At 37.7% G+C, this 14,591-nt stretch overlaps 1 protein-coding gene across 7 annotated transcripts in view; it reads right to left on the bottom strand.

Annotated features, from left to right (window-relative positions):
- Positions 1–14,591, bottom strand: part of GIT2 (GIT ArfGAP 2) — a 34,273-nt gene that overhangs the window by 10,823 nt on the left and 8,859 nt on the right. For 3 of the 7 annotated variants that reach the window (XM_063351413.1, XM_063351407.1, XM_063351409.1), the window contains exons 9-16: positions 13,089–13,140; positions 10,957–11,029; positions 10,519–10,616; positions 10,104–10,215; positions 9,102–9,244; positions 8,166–8,315; positions 4,691–4,939; positions 3,198–3,287 (exon numbers count right to left, since the gene is read on the bottom strand). In XM_063351413.1, coding sequence (XP_063207483.1) covers positions 3,198–3,287; positions 4,691–4,939; positions 8,166–8,315; positions 9,102–9,244; positions 10,104–10,215; positions 10,519–10,616; positions 10,957–11,029; positions 13,089–13,140 — 967 coding nt within the window. The remainder of the gene's footprint in view (positions 1–3,197; positions 3,288–4,690; positions 4,940–8,165; positions 8,316–9,101; positions 9,245–10,103; positions 10,216–10,518; positions 10,617–10,956; positions 11,030–13,088; positions 13,141–14,591) is intronic. The other 4 variants (XM_063351408.1, XM_063351410.1, XM_063351411.1 and 1 more) reach the window with 4 other exon arrangements.

Below are 14,591 nucleotides of genomic sequence, written 5' to 3'. Positions count from 1 at the left end.
TTCCCTGGGGAGACACATAGTGACTGTGTCTGCACCGGGAACAAGAGTGCCACCCATTCCCTGCCTCTGGGCACATTTGCTTCCTCCTAGGTGCGATGGCAGAACACTCACCACTTCCTACTCCCATAGAGACCAGTTCTGCATCTCCCAGTAAAGCACTCAACCTGTGGCCGAGGATGATGCTCATTTTTTTTCCCCTAAACTCCTTTTCAACTTTTTTTTCCCCCCAAATAAGCATGCTTGCACTATGACAGCTCAAGAGTGCTCTCCCTGCAGATCCTAACGTACAGCCCCCTCTGTAAGCAAGAGATTCTCAGACAGAGAGCTAAACTCCCTTCTCTAACCTGGTTTAGCCTTCTTGGATAGTTTATGCCCAGGCAGTACAACATCCTGGAGGTTTATGCTATGAATACCTACTGTCAGGCCAATCTCTGCAGTTCACATGAATTTGCAGTTTGAAACCCCCGAGGCACGCTCCCTTCCTCAGCCAGAGCCCAGGATCACTGCACATCTGCCTACTCTAGTCTTAAAAATTGCAAAGCTCAGCAGAAGTGCCTACTACGGCTCGTCCATTTGCACGCACACCCCATCAGTGCCACTCTACATACAGATCAGCTCCGCATCAGCTCCTGCCTTAGTCACAGACACATAATCGGGTCCTTTGCAATCTCCATGGAAGATCCGGCCTTGGAGCTTTACAGAAACTCTGAAGTCAAGATGAGGGAATCTTGAGTGGTAGGCTGTAAGGGATACCCTTCAATTTGCATCCCTGATCCATACACAGGGAAATAATACTTCTACCTTGGGGACAGCCCAAAAACATGACTAGGAATTGGTTCTCATTGGTTAAGATCCAGGAAGTTCGTTAAGCACTCATCTAATGTTAAAACCAACAACTCTTAACTCTGAAGCACCTGGAGTATGAACACTTTCCATCCATTTTAAAGTTACTCTGCACAGAAGGAAAACACAAGCGTTTTTTGAATGCTCACCTCTCAGGATAGCTAGTAAAGATCAATTGTAAACGTGACACATATTTTGAAGATATGAAACTATTATATGCAGGGTCTGACCTTTCCTCTCTCCCAGACATACAGAAAACAATACAATTAGTGGCAAAGCTCTACACTATGGTCAGAAATGCAAATGACAACAATTAATTACAAGAATAGGATATTATGGAATCAGTAATACAGTACAGAATCAGTGTATAATAAAAACAAACAAAACCTCTGCAAGTTTCTAGTACTACACAGTACTGATATCAGCTGCAGCCAAACCTAGATTTGCATTTGACCAAGCAGGATATTCCCTTGTAAGTTTTATCATCTTACAAATCTATTATGTTCTCAACTGATACGTCCAAACACTATACAGTCAAAATAAAATGGGGACACAAGAATTTAAAAAGACGATTCTTTATCCTGGCAGGAATAGGCCAGAGTATGACCATTCAACATTTAAAACCCACAAACTTGTTTTTTTCTTAAATTTAGTATTATATAGTAAAAGTTGATTAGAGACTCTGCAATGCTTGCCCAAGAAACAGAATGAGACGGTACTGATTTTCTTATATTAATCACACAGAAAAAGCAGAGAAAAAGAGAATTTTTCTTGAAAGATCTTTTCACAATCAATTAAGTCTTACAAAGAAATACAAATACTTCTCTTTCAAGTTTACTCTTGGAAAGTCTTGTTTTAACACAGAAATAAGAAAAGCCTAAATCCTGAACATGTGATACAACAAAATGGGTATAAGCTACTCATTATTTTCTAAGAAATGAGACATAAACATCTAAAAAAACAGCCCAAAGGACTTTGTATCGATATTTGCTTCAAAGTTAAAGAGGTATAGTCAGAGTGAGACCTTGAAATGTAATCAACTCATTCTGATGATGGAGGGCACTTTCTGCAAGCAGTGCAAGCTGGTAGCTCAGGCTGGTCAAACAGCAGCAGAAAAGCTATGGGTTGTTCATCTTCAGCATTCGTTAGTCTGTGACACGTTAAGATGTACCTGCTCAGGGTCCATTACTTCAGTCACAGCCCCTTCACAGCCAAAAATGGATGTTATTCTAGAGCTGCAAATGCAATGTGCTTTTCCTTTCTTTTGGGTATGTAACTTGCAACTAGTTCAAGGATCCCAAATAAAACATAGTCTGAAAAGATGCTGTCATGGGCAGGCTCATCTATCAAACAGTTTGCCTTGCTAAATGTGTCCTTTTGCAAGGTAGCATTTTATGCTCCCTTCTAGCAAATGAATTTAAGTAAAACAAGATTTAAGTGCCTCACTACAAAAAGAGAACAGTGTTTAAAAAAAATAATTTAAGAAGCTGGATGAGGCTTCTTCAAATAGCTACTAGGTCACATATGAGGCCATGGCAAAGACAGTGTCTTTGGAATCACATAAGCTTATAGAATGCATTTAATGTTTCTTGGTAACACTGCAGGTTTTTTTCCTACTCAGTACCGTAGCTAACAAAAATCCTAAGAACAGACTTTTGTAGATCCTGATGGAACACCATTATAAGCTTCCTTTATACACTCTCAGTGTCTTTGATCTTGCCCTGAAAGGAGTTTTGCCAAAAAACAATTCCCGTGCCCACTCAGTCTTTTGTCTATCAAGGTCAGCAGAAAGCAGGTTAGTTGACACTAAATGTATCAGTGAGCAATACGAACGGATATCTGTTTGGATGCTTCAAGAACTCGCTTCAAACAAACTAATGAATATCTGTAAGATAAACAGTCAATCAGTATCAATTTGGATTGGTGCGAACTAATAGCCCTCAAAGAAAGCAGGCTTTAAAGCTAGGACCCAGTGAGCTTCATACGCCTCATGCAGTGCATTTTAGTCAGTAGGAAGAGTTATACATTGGCTTATGAAATATCAGTGAACTCCTGCCAAATTACTTTCCAAACAGCCACCAACTTGTCTTCTGGCTGTTTTCAGTGTTACGCAGTTGAGCAAGTGATCTGGAGTAACTGTGCACGGTGTTAAATGCTAAAGATTTTAGCCGTTGTGAAGTTAGAGAGAGGCAAGTATCCACAGCATGTGGCAGAAGAAACGGAAAGTGATGAAATACCACTTCGTGCAAGCATGAAGGCTAGTCAGCATAAAAGGGGAGAAGAGAGAGGCATTATGGCTTTTAGGGAGATTGCCACCTCCTCCAGGTAAAAGACCAATTGGGAAGGTACTTAACCCTTCGTGTGCTTTCATCCCTTGACCAGGAAAGCGTGGAGGGGAAGGAAGGTAGAGATGAAGAGGAGGTCACAAACGCACTCCTCCCGATCTAAAAATGGGAAAGAGAAAAACACTCGGGAAAACCAAAAATAAAACACAAATAAATTCTTAAATGAAATAAAGGAACATTCTTAAAACCATGGAGATGACATAAAGCAAGAATGATTTTGAGAATTTGGCTAAGCCTGAGTGGACTTAATTCTTTCAAAATATAATTGACTTCATGTTAATTCTAATACTGATATTCCAGAGGTGCTAAATTCCACCAAGAATAAAATACACTCACCATAATACCAAATTAACTAACTCCACATAAATCAATGCTTCAGAACCTCTACTTCTATTCAAATTTCAATCCAAATAACCAAAGGACTTACACAAAGTAATGTCATGTCTCACAGACATTGCCACATACAAAAGAATTCTGACATTTCTTGCTGCCAGAACTGCCTTTATATCAACTTGCCAATATCACTTAAGATGATCCAGATTTCACAGTTTAAAGTTCTTATTAATTTAATTGAACACAGGGAAAACCCCAGCATACAAATCTCTGCACTGATTCCCTGGCGTGCTCAACTGTCTTCTTTGGAATGTGCATGGAACATTTGCCCTCCCTCATGCCAAGCAAAAAAAACATTAACTTCCAAAAATGTTTTAAAGGGCTTATTTGTTTATCTGGAAGGAAATACAAGATGCTGCTACCAGCAGGGAAACACATTTAAACAAATCCACAGATGTTAAATATGTGCCTAAAAAAATACTGTTCTGTATTTCTGCCCACAGGGCAATAAAAAAAAAAAGCCACAAAAAAAAAAACTTTAATAAGCACTAGTGTGTGTTGTGTCACTTATCTAAAGTGTGAACACGTCAGTGCAGAATCCTTGTGGCTAATACAGAACTCCCCCTCTGCTATTAGCACATCATACAGGAAAATACTGAACTAGAAGAATCTGTTCAACTAAAAGATCTAAACCATCTTCAGCCTCCAGTTCCAAACTCAGAATAAGAAACTGGTGGCCTAGTGAAAAAGTTAGCTTCAATTTTATTTTATTTCCGAAAGGTGCTTCTGAAGTTCTACAAATTGGCACGTGCCTGTATATCTCAAGAAAGAAATCCATGAACTTTACCTTCTTGGAATACTATTTCCCCCCCCCCCCATCCTGGTTTTCAAACAGCCACACATTGATATTTGGCATATATATTGTGGTTAAAAAAAACAGCTGAGCAGAAGCCAAAAGCTCCAGTTTACATATTCCAGAATTGTTACAGCTTTTACTTTTCAAAACATCAAGCTCCTGCAGACATGTTAATACAGCAAACATTAACATCTTACAGTTCAAATTCACTCTGAAGCAGACAGTTGAGCAGCTTTGGTAAATGAGCGTAGTTGGAATAGACAGAAAAGCTGAACATAAGAAGAAATGCAGAAGCATCAGCAGTTTTACTTACATGTGGAGGGAAAGGCTGCAGTCTTGTTATGCTTTCTTCTGGGTATGTGACCTCTCCCATGGGGAGGTAGGGTTTCTGACCTGATCCAGTCTCATACATGGACATGGGTCTGCTACCCCGTGCAGATGGTCGCCGCTTTAAAGAAGAATTGTTGGTGGGGTCTGTGTATTCAGAACCAGTTTGGACCTGATATATATTGGTTGTGGCCTGTCTTCTGAGGTTGGTATTTTCACTCTGTAGCGTTTGAAGCTGAAAGAAACGTTTAGCAGTGGGACTTTGTTTTTCTAATAGCAAGCGTCAAAAGCAAGCTGACTATACAATACACGCTTGTCAGCTTTACTAGTAAATCCAGTTACTAGTAGCTGGGATTTGATTTCTTTTTCAAAATTTACTTGACTTGCTTAATGTAAGCATAGAAACATCTATGTTCCAGATCTGCAAGTATTTATGTGCTGATTTTCAGCACTTTTTGCTGGGATACAAGCTAAATTAGATCTTAAAATTGGCTGTTGCAGTTAAAAACCACACAATCTATTTCTTACAGCCTGGCTGTACTGGCACATGAATCATATTAAGACAACGAGGTTGTGAGGGGAAGGACTGCCAACAAAGGTTTTTCAAGCAAAGTGATCCATTTCAGCAGTCAATACAAGAGCTTAAGAGGACCCTAACATAAGGCCTATGAAATTTGAAAATGCCAAAACTGCAGCACAGATGCCAGAGGCAGCGCAAAGAAAACTAAAGCTTGCTCTGCAAAGCAAGAAGAGAGTTTAGCTTATGAAAATTAAGTATCAGCTACTGCTTTCTAAGAAGCCAACAAGAAATAGTTTTAAAGCTTTTTATTATTATGTATTTGATGGACAGTAAAAATGCAACAATTCTGATTATTTTTTTTGTGGAGTTACTCAAAGTTTGCTATATTAACACATCATAAAGAAAAGATGTAAAAAAAGTCAGTATCAGCAATTCTCTAACAATAACTGAGTATAATATTTCAAACAGCTGATGGCCTTTTAAACAGGAAATTGAATATTTACTACTTGCATTTACTTTGCATCATATGAACCTTCAAGTACATTATCTCTGTCAAAAAAAAAAATTCCTATGTTGCCTAGAGTAATTCCCAGAACTCTAAATCGAATGCGCAGACTTCTATCAAGATAATTTGTGTTTTTTCTCCCCACTTTCTGCATGCTCTGTAGTAAGATGCATCAAGTTTTAAGATTTGAGGATCAGCCAGGAGCCAAAGTTTGATATCAAAGGCAATTAAATAGGTCAACTTTATAGCCTCCTTCTTCCAAACTTCTTCCACATTTTATTAATGTGCTTTTGGTGCAGTTTTAGCCAACAGTTAATATAAACTTAGACCAAACTCTTAACCACCTATAAGCACCTAAAAAATCCACACGCATAACAAAAATATCTTTTTCCATTAGAATGCCCATTAAAGTAACGTAACTATTTTTATTTTTATTCAGGAAGAATGTACTCTAAAGTGGCATTCATCAGCTGTAGCTTTGCCTCTTCTTTAATTAGCATCTTTTGCTTAGTAATTGCCATGCAAAAGATTAGATACACAGTTGGCTAATAAGGTGATACATAAAGGGGATAGATTTTTTGTTTTTTTAGTTTATGACCTTCTAAGCCCTTGCTTAGAAAATAACACAGAAAAAAAAATGATTAAAAAGAGAGACTCCTGAATGACATCTACTGCATTAGAAGTGCTGAAGTAGTATAAATGTAGTGGTGTCCTGCCACAAATAACCCAGCAGAGAATTCCCATATTGTAATGAAGTTCCCAGTAGCTTAGAGCTAAGACAGCTGTTACCCCTTCCTCTCACCCTGCATTCTGCACACGCACAGCTATATCCATTCTTCACCGACCCAGAGCCACTAAACACTAAGTTAAAGAAGCCCCATAGCTACATACATCATCAGGACATAAAATTAGTGCAACTCATCTTCAAGGTGAGTGAGCCCTGGCTATGCCATCTTTCAAAACAGGTTCAACTGAAGCACAGCAGTGATCTCTCTTCTGCTACACCACATAAATATAGCAAAGTCTCATTCATTCGTAGGCCCTAAAGATTATTTTTTAACCCTAAATAGACTTTATCTGTTTAAAGAAACTCAGTATAAGTAAAAAGGTAATTCAATTGATGCAGAGAAATGCTTAAACAGTACAAGCTGTTAAAAGACCAAGGACACATCCCGAGATCTTTTAGGTTCCTCTCAGTATTCACCCTTCCAAGAGATCTGAAAAGCTGAACACAATTGTAACAGAAGGATAGCAATTAACAGACAAAGATATTTGAATCTGCTGAATAAGCTTGGCCTCAGATGCTAAGAGCTCAACAGTTCCCACCACTCTCCAAAGCATCAGCCTCTTTGCCCCAACACAACAGCGAAACAAGCTCTCGGCACAGGTTCTCCTCTGCAGGAGCACAGATTGAACAACTTTCTCTACAGGGAGAGAGCTTTCTGCAGCACATACTGAAAGTCTTGCAGTATTGTAATTATTTGGAAAGCAGGATTTTTAACACTAGATAGAAGAATTAATTTAAGGAAGCAGCCAGCCCTTTCTAGGCTAGCATGACAGACAGGATAGTGAACTCAATACAGATATAAACTCTCCTTTACCCCACAAAAATCTCAGTTTACCAGAACACTGGCAAAACATTCAACAAACGTTGATTTGTTCACATAAGGATTAAAAGGTCTGGCTTCCAAACTGGGTCTTTGGAGCTCTAAACTCAGGATTTTAGCAAAAAATGTTCAGTTTTCTGTCTGTATAAGACTATCTATACATAGTAACTCATATTGTAAATGAGATACCTACACTTTATCTTTGTCAAGACAACCCCACGCTGAAGGTTTAAAGCAGTAATTGCATTTACCACTATATCCTTTAAGTGCTATTACCCACAGATTCAAACGCAAGCAAACAAATAAATATTGGCCTCCTGGTACGCAAGAACTTGATATTGTATTGCCACTTTTCAGATTATTTTCTACTGCCAAACTGCATTAGGATTTTTATTTCCCTTCATTGTATCTAGGATTATTAATGGAAAAAATACTACATATTTACTGGAAAAGTTGGAAGTACGTTATATAGATATGTGCAGACAGGTAAAATGTGTGCTAGAACTTACTTACTCATTGTTGAAAACTGCTTAACTTGAAGCAGGACAGCAAAAACATACAAGACTTATACAACAGTCTTGTCACTTGGAAAACTTACATCAAAGTGAACTACGCAGATCATCATCACCTCCACAAAAAAAGACATTCAAAGCATGTGCTGCACAGGTACATTTATTGTCTCCTATCTGATTCTGAAGCAGCTCCATTTTAAAATAAATTTTCTCACTATTCTAATATTGGGCTATTGCATCTTCAGTTTCAGCAGTTTTATTCTGGTCAACTTAAAATACGTCAAGACATGAAGGGGTTACACTATTGTGCCTGTTACCTTTTTCTGCATGATTCTCAGCTCATCGCTCAGGTTGATGTTCACTTTCATTAACTGCTGAATCTTTACCTCAGAAGCCACCAAAGCATTTTTAACTTGCATATATTCTTGGGCTGTCACTGGTCCATCTGATAAGTCTGAATCCAGGCTCTATAAACAGTGAGAGATCAATACTTACACCATTAGGAAACCGATTAAAAAGAAAACAAGACAATGAGATTTTGACAGCTTTTGATGTACTCACTTCAAAGGAAACATGTTTCAAATTAAGTTCAAATTAATGAGATCAATTCATTAAAATAATTTTAGTCCAACATGAAAGAAATTTGATGTCAATCAACTCTTAGCTCCTCTATGCACAAAAACATTTGTCTCAGCCTTTGTGACGCAACACTCCTTCGTAGGGATTTTTTTTTTTAAATATGTAATAGAGAACTGGAAAGTCATAAAAGACTGATTACTAAATATCCAGTGTGCATGTTACCAGGGAAAATTAAACTAGAACTACTAGCTTTACTGCCACTTTTTTACCATGCTGCATTATTTCAGGAATGGTTTAAAACACTCAGCCACTATTAGACTGCTGTAAATATTTCTTCAGTAAATGTTTGTGAAATACCATGAAATCACTGATTAAGACTGTTTTGGTAGATCAAATTATTTCATCTGTACAATTAAATCTATATCTGAACTCCAGATGTGCACAGTGGCGCACATTATTTTCTAGAGGAGCATTTTATTTACAATAAAAATTCCTTAAGTCACAACACTTAAGTTCATAGACTGAGGCATGATTCCGAAACAAATTTGAAAATGAATTAAAATATTCATTCGCTGGTCATTTATGCATGTTAAATCCCCTCACAAGGGCAAAGAGTCACTGCAGATTACCTTTATGAGTAAAATTTGGTGTGTGTATAAATATTTCAAACCTACCTTCTGTCTGTTTGATTTAGCTGCGTTTGTTTCAAGATCCGTATCTTCATCTGAAGCAACACTGTCATAATCAGGCTGGTCATTATCCTGACTTTCACTACTATGTTGATTGCTGATTGATTTGAGTATCAGTTCCACATTCTCTGTAGATCAACATACACCATTTAAAAATGTACTAGTAAGTTTGGAGAAGAAATGGAAGTGCATACTTTAAAGTAATTAAAAAAAATAAATCATTTCTTGTAAGTGTTTAGACAAGTTAAATGGGTGGGAATCATGCTTTAGCAAATTAATAAAATGCACATAAGGAAAAGAACCAAAACAAAACAGACTACGCTGGACAAATGGATGTCAACATTCAAATGAAAAATACAGGCAAAAATTAAAAGTTGGAAAAGATTTTTTTGTATTTTCTCTCCAGTGGGAGAACTAGTGTTCGGATGTTGTTTCATTCCATCATGGCTAGAACTATGTCTCGCTCTGGTTGTTGGCACAGGTATTTGTATTCCTTGATATCTAGCATGCTCGAGAAATACAGAAAGTAAACCTTTTTAGGCAAACGAGCAATAAGCTCAAGAGCATCTAAATTACAGCGAAGTCCTGCATGTATAGAGCAGCCAGGAAAGCCAGTATCTAAAACACAGACATTATCCTAGCAGCCAATCAAAAGAAGTATCGCTCTAAAACTGTACGGCAGTATTCTGGAAAGTTTTACTATATTATCACAAAAAAGGTGTTCCTGAATTGCACATATGCCACTTGATTTAATTGTATTACAAATACCAACTTTATAGAGACAAATCTCCTGTACTTGGGCATTATTTTGGTGGCCTAATGCAGGTTGTCAATAGCCTGCTATCCACATGATTTAGTTCTTATCGTTTATAAAAACGGTATAAATCTCTTTCTTCATTCATCTAGTACTCCTAAATGATGCTATGGTATTGATTAAACTGCTGAAGAATTACACATAGAAGAGCCGACAACCAGAAGCATACTCACCTTTTGAACCAGCGAGAGGATTCCCCTGTTGTCTTCGTTTGGCATCACTTAAAATATCTATAACTAGCGTAGCAAATTCATGGGCATTAAATCGAGCCAGTTTCTGTCTTCCCTGAATTACAGAATAATGCAGAAAAAGTAGTACAACTTGTATTAGATGAACAGCAGAGTTCCCAGGTAAAACTAAGGCTACAGCACCTAAAGTGAGTCGATTGTTCAATTACATTTATTGCAAAAAGTGTGATTTAAATTATCCAGCTGCATGCCCCAGGGCAGGGAAAATGTGAAACTATTTTAACTGTTTTACAAGTAGATGCAACTATTCTACAGTAATGAAGTACAGTAAAGCAATACTGCTTAGAATACCAGGCCCGTTAAATAAAAATAGTTTTACAGTATTAAGACGACTCCATACCTGATTCCTGGTTGAGGAATATTCAGGATTTACGGGAAGAAAAGGGACCACTGTGGTCTCTGTCACAAGCGTACTATGATTCTGAGTAGCAAGCCAAACTGCTCAGGGAAGAGAAAAAAAAAAAAAAGAAGAGATAGAATAACCTTCCTGTACTATTTGACAGTGTTTCTTGTCAAAGAATAAAAGACCACAATTTCAAACACAAACACAATCAATTCAAAGGAAGGCTTTTTTCCCCAGAGGGTTCTCTACTTCGCAAAAACACAAGATTTTTTCAATTAACGTCACCTTCAGACAATGCAAGACAAAGAAACTGCCATTATCAGTAATTACTGAATACAAAAGTACTTTAAATAGAACATATGCTTGCACTAGCATCTTGTATGTAATGTAACAATTCAAATTTATTTTATACACATTCCAGAAAGCCTCATTCACCTGCATCCGTTTCCCTTCTGTCAACTTCATCATACACATCCATGGCAAGTTCTTCAAATAAGTGGTTGCTCAGCTAAGGGTAGAAGAGAATAATTACAGCTTGAAAATAAATGAAACTTAATAAGACCTCTATAACACAGAAAATACAAGAGCACAACTCTGATCACGCCTGGCTGTTTTTCAGCCTATATAATTGCTTGTTTTTCAGCCTGCATAGTGAAGTAATTCATTAAGCAGACATATACCACCACCTGATTGCCAGATACAGAGACAACACTGTTCTACACCTTTCCTTTACTAGTTAATGGATTTTTTTTTTTCCTGTCCTACCTGATCACAAAAGGACCTCGTGTATTTGGGGTGAAGTAGACCTATTGGGGAATTTGGTATCCAAATGTCACTGTAGATGTGGACTTAACTGAACAGTGAAGACTCATAAAATGCTTGCACTTTTCAAACTGTGTTCCTACAGTAGATGGTTCAAGAAAGATAGTTGTGTTACGAAGAAGTGAGCTGTTGGAAGATCAGACATGAAATTAAATGTCGCAGGGCTTTGTGGATGTCTCACTTATTGACGTACAGTGCATTAACATTAGAAATGGGTACCAGATTTGCTAACTAACTGACAGTGTAAGCAAGGCTGGTCTTCCTTCTCTGGGATGAGCTGTACTAAAAGGGGTGAAAAACCTAACACTTTTTCTACAGTTCATCTTTGTTTACAGAAAAAACAGACCTGCTTTTTCCAGAGTTTGAGTTCTTTACCAAATACCAACTGCCATCATTCTTGAACCCAGAGAAAGCCAGGATGTCTACTTCTGCACTGGGTCTGGCTGGGAGGGAATCAACTTTCTTCATTGGAGCCTATATGATGCTTGCTGTGGATTTGTGGCTAAAACAGTGTTGATTGCACTGGCTTGTTCTGGCTACTGCTGAACAGTGCTTGCCCAACGTCAAAGCATCCCCTTTTTCCCCCGACTCTGACCACCCCACCACCCAGCAGCAAGTAGGCTCAGGGTGGGCAGGAAGCTGGGAGGAGATGCAGCCAGGACAGCTGACGTGAATCCGCCAAAGCAATATTCCATACCATACCATGGCATCTTCAGCAATAAAAACTGGGGTGGAGGAAGAAGTAGTTTGGTTTTGGGCTGCCAAGGTGACTGTTCAGAGACTAGCCGGGCAGCAGTCTGCCTGTGGGAGGCGTTGAGCAATTTTGTTTGCTTCACTTGCTTTTCTTTTCCCTTCACCTATTAAACTGCCTTTATCTCAACCTATGAGTTTTCTTGCTTTTGCTCTTCCTATGCTTTCCCCAATCCTGCTGGGAGGAACTGTTTTGGTGCTGCGCTGCTGGCCAGGGTCAACCCACTACAACTTGCAAAAATACAACGCAAGAATCCATCTCCTTCTAGGTAGTGGTGCATTTAAAGTAGTTACTAACAGTACGTTAACAGCAGAAAGCCAGTTCTAAAGTAGTATTCGCATTTGGTTTGTATTAACTGCTACTTGAACTGCTACACACTGGTTTGGTTAGCTGGAATTTTTATGACCACTAGCATTACCTTTAGAGAAAAACTGACATTGTTGAATAGAAGAATATCACCAGGATTGTTCTTCCCCCAACTGCAAATTTTTTATCCTTTGATACCATTTGCTTCAGCTAAAAGCTTTAAGTAGAGGGAAGACATATCCCCACTCTAATTTGTACAAGGATTTGGTCACCAACACTTCAATAAAGAAATCTAGTGAGCTGGCATTAGTAGCAAACAGTAATGCACTATTCTGGCTTTCCAGAAAGTTAAAGGCAAATAGTAACATTTCACATACAGGTTTATACAAAATACATGACAGCAAGACAAGTAACAAAGTTTACAGTTCTGAACTGGGGAGAAAGGCCTAGTGATATTACCCCAAACAAGACCAACACATGTTCATTCTCTGTCAGGGATTTGTCATCATCTCTGCTTCTCCATTTCTGCCTATTTTCATGTTTTTCTCCAGACTTTTAACTTGCTACAGAATTGACATTTATTTCTGCAGAAATTAATGGCAGCTGAAACCAGCTTGAAAGATGAAGTGCCGAGTTTGCCATGTCTAGACAAAGATGTGTCACACAGCACACTGCAAGCTTTACTTACAGACTGAAGCTTCTTCTTCGCTGCTTTTGCAAGTTCTGATAAATCTAGACTGCTATGAAAATACAAAGTGATCATTACATCTACAGCATTTAATAGCTTGTTTAAATACAAATTATACATTTCAATAATTCAATTATTTAAATGTCACTTTTATTTGAAACTCTCTAATCTTTTAGTATTTTTAATGTAGTTTTAACACATTGATCTTACTAATATTGCTAATATACAAATTAGTATATTTTTAAGCTTTTCTAAAGAACAATCTTAAATTTAAAACAAAAGAATCACAAAAATCCTTTGGAATATAAATACCTGCTCAAGAAGCAGTCAAGTTGTAGGGCAACAAAATGCTTTCTGTAAGGAATCTGAACAATACGATCATTCTGACCAAAACTTGAGTCCACATAAAACACACAGGATTTGTTCCACTGGACTTGAGAGGTACCTACTTGGAGGTAGGTGACCACCAGCCTGGCAAATGGCTACAGCAATAGGGCCATGCTTAAAATTATTTTGTACTGATCAGTAAATAATCTCTTCTACTAGTTTCCAGCTTTGAACATGAGGCACAAGATGAAAATTGTGCAGTTCAACAGAATTTATCACAAAAGCCACAGATCAGGAAGCTGACAAAATTTGAGTCCAGATTTATATCACCCAGGGGAAAACTCCCCTGACCTACAAGGATGGAAAGGCTCAAACAAAACCTCTGTGTGATTAACTGACATCACAGAGTTTGTGTAGGCAATCACCTAAACAGAAAAAGAAAAAAATAAAAAGAAAGAAAGAGACCAGTGGAGGACATCAGGCAGAGATAAGGCAGTCAGGCTGTACGGCAGGCTCTGCAATCTGAGCAGCACCTCTGAACAAGTAATTTTCTCTGCATGTCAACTTCCTTCTCTGTGTAACGAGGCAAAGGATACTTACTCTGTTCTGCAAAATACTTTGCACTGAAAACACACAGTACTTTATCAAATAGCTAAACACAGCATGTCTAAAAAAAATTACAGATGTTAACACTAAGTGTTTTACCAACTATTACACAGTTTCTCCCTATAATTTTTATTTTATTACAGTTTTCCATATAAATTTTGCAAGCAGTAAGTTTAACAACAGTTTACTCACAGCCGCCTTATTTCCAATTGCATAGCAATAAAAGAAAAATAGGGACTTATGGTTAATACTTGATATGTTTTATACAAATACAATTTCATTGATCATAACCAAAAATTAGAAGCACTTGGATCAAAGCATAAATATTTTCAGAGAAAAAAGCAGCTTTCTTGCAAGTATTACTTTCAAAATGCTGTATCAGGAAATTAACTCAATTGGTCCTTACATTATTTACAAAATCTGTTTCCCAGGAATACCCATATGTGTTCCCTTAATGTAATTATCTCACCTTCCCCCTGCATTTTAACAAATACCATCAACTTCTATAATTTTCTGATTTTGTTTAAACGCCAATATTTTTTCTAGGGGAAAAAAAGCTTCCAAGATCAA

This window comes from Chroicocephalus ridibundus, chromosome 13, assembly GCF_963924245.1.
Source record: "Chroicocephalus ridibundus chromosome 13, bChrRid1.1, whole genome shotgun sequence".
In the NCBI taxonomy this organism is placed as follows: domain Eukaryota; kingdom Metazoa; phylum Chordata; class Aves; order Charadriiformes; family Laridae; genus Chroicocephalus; species Chroicocephalus ridibundus.
This window is presented reverse-complemented; position numbering and strand designations above follow the sequence as displayed.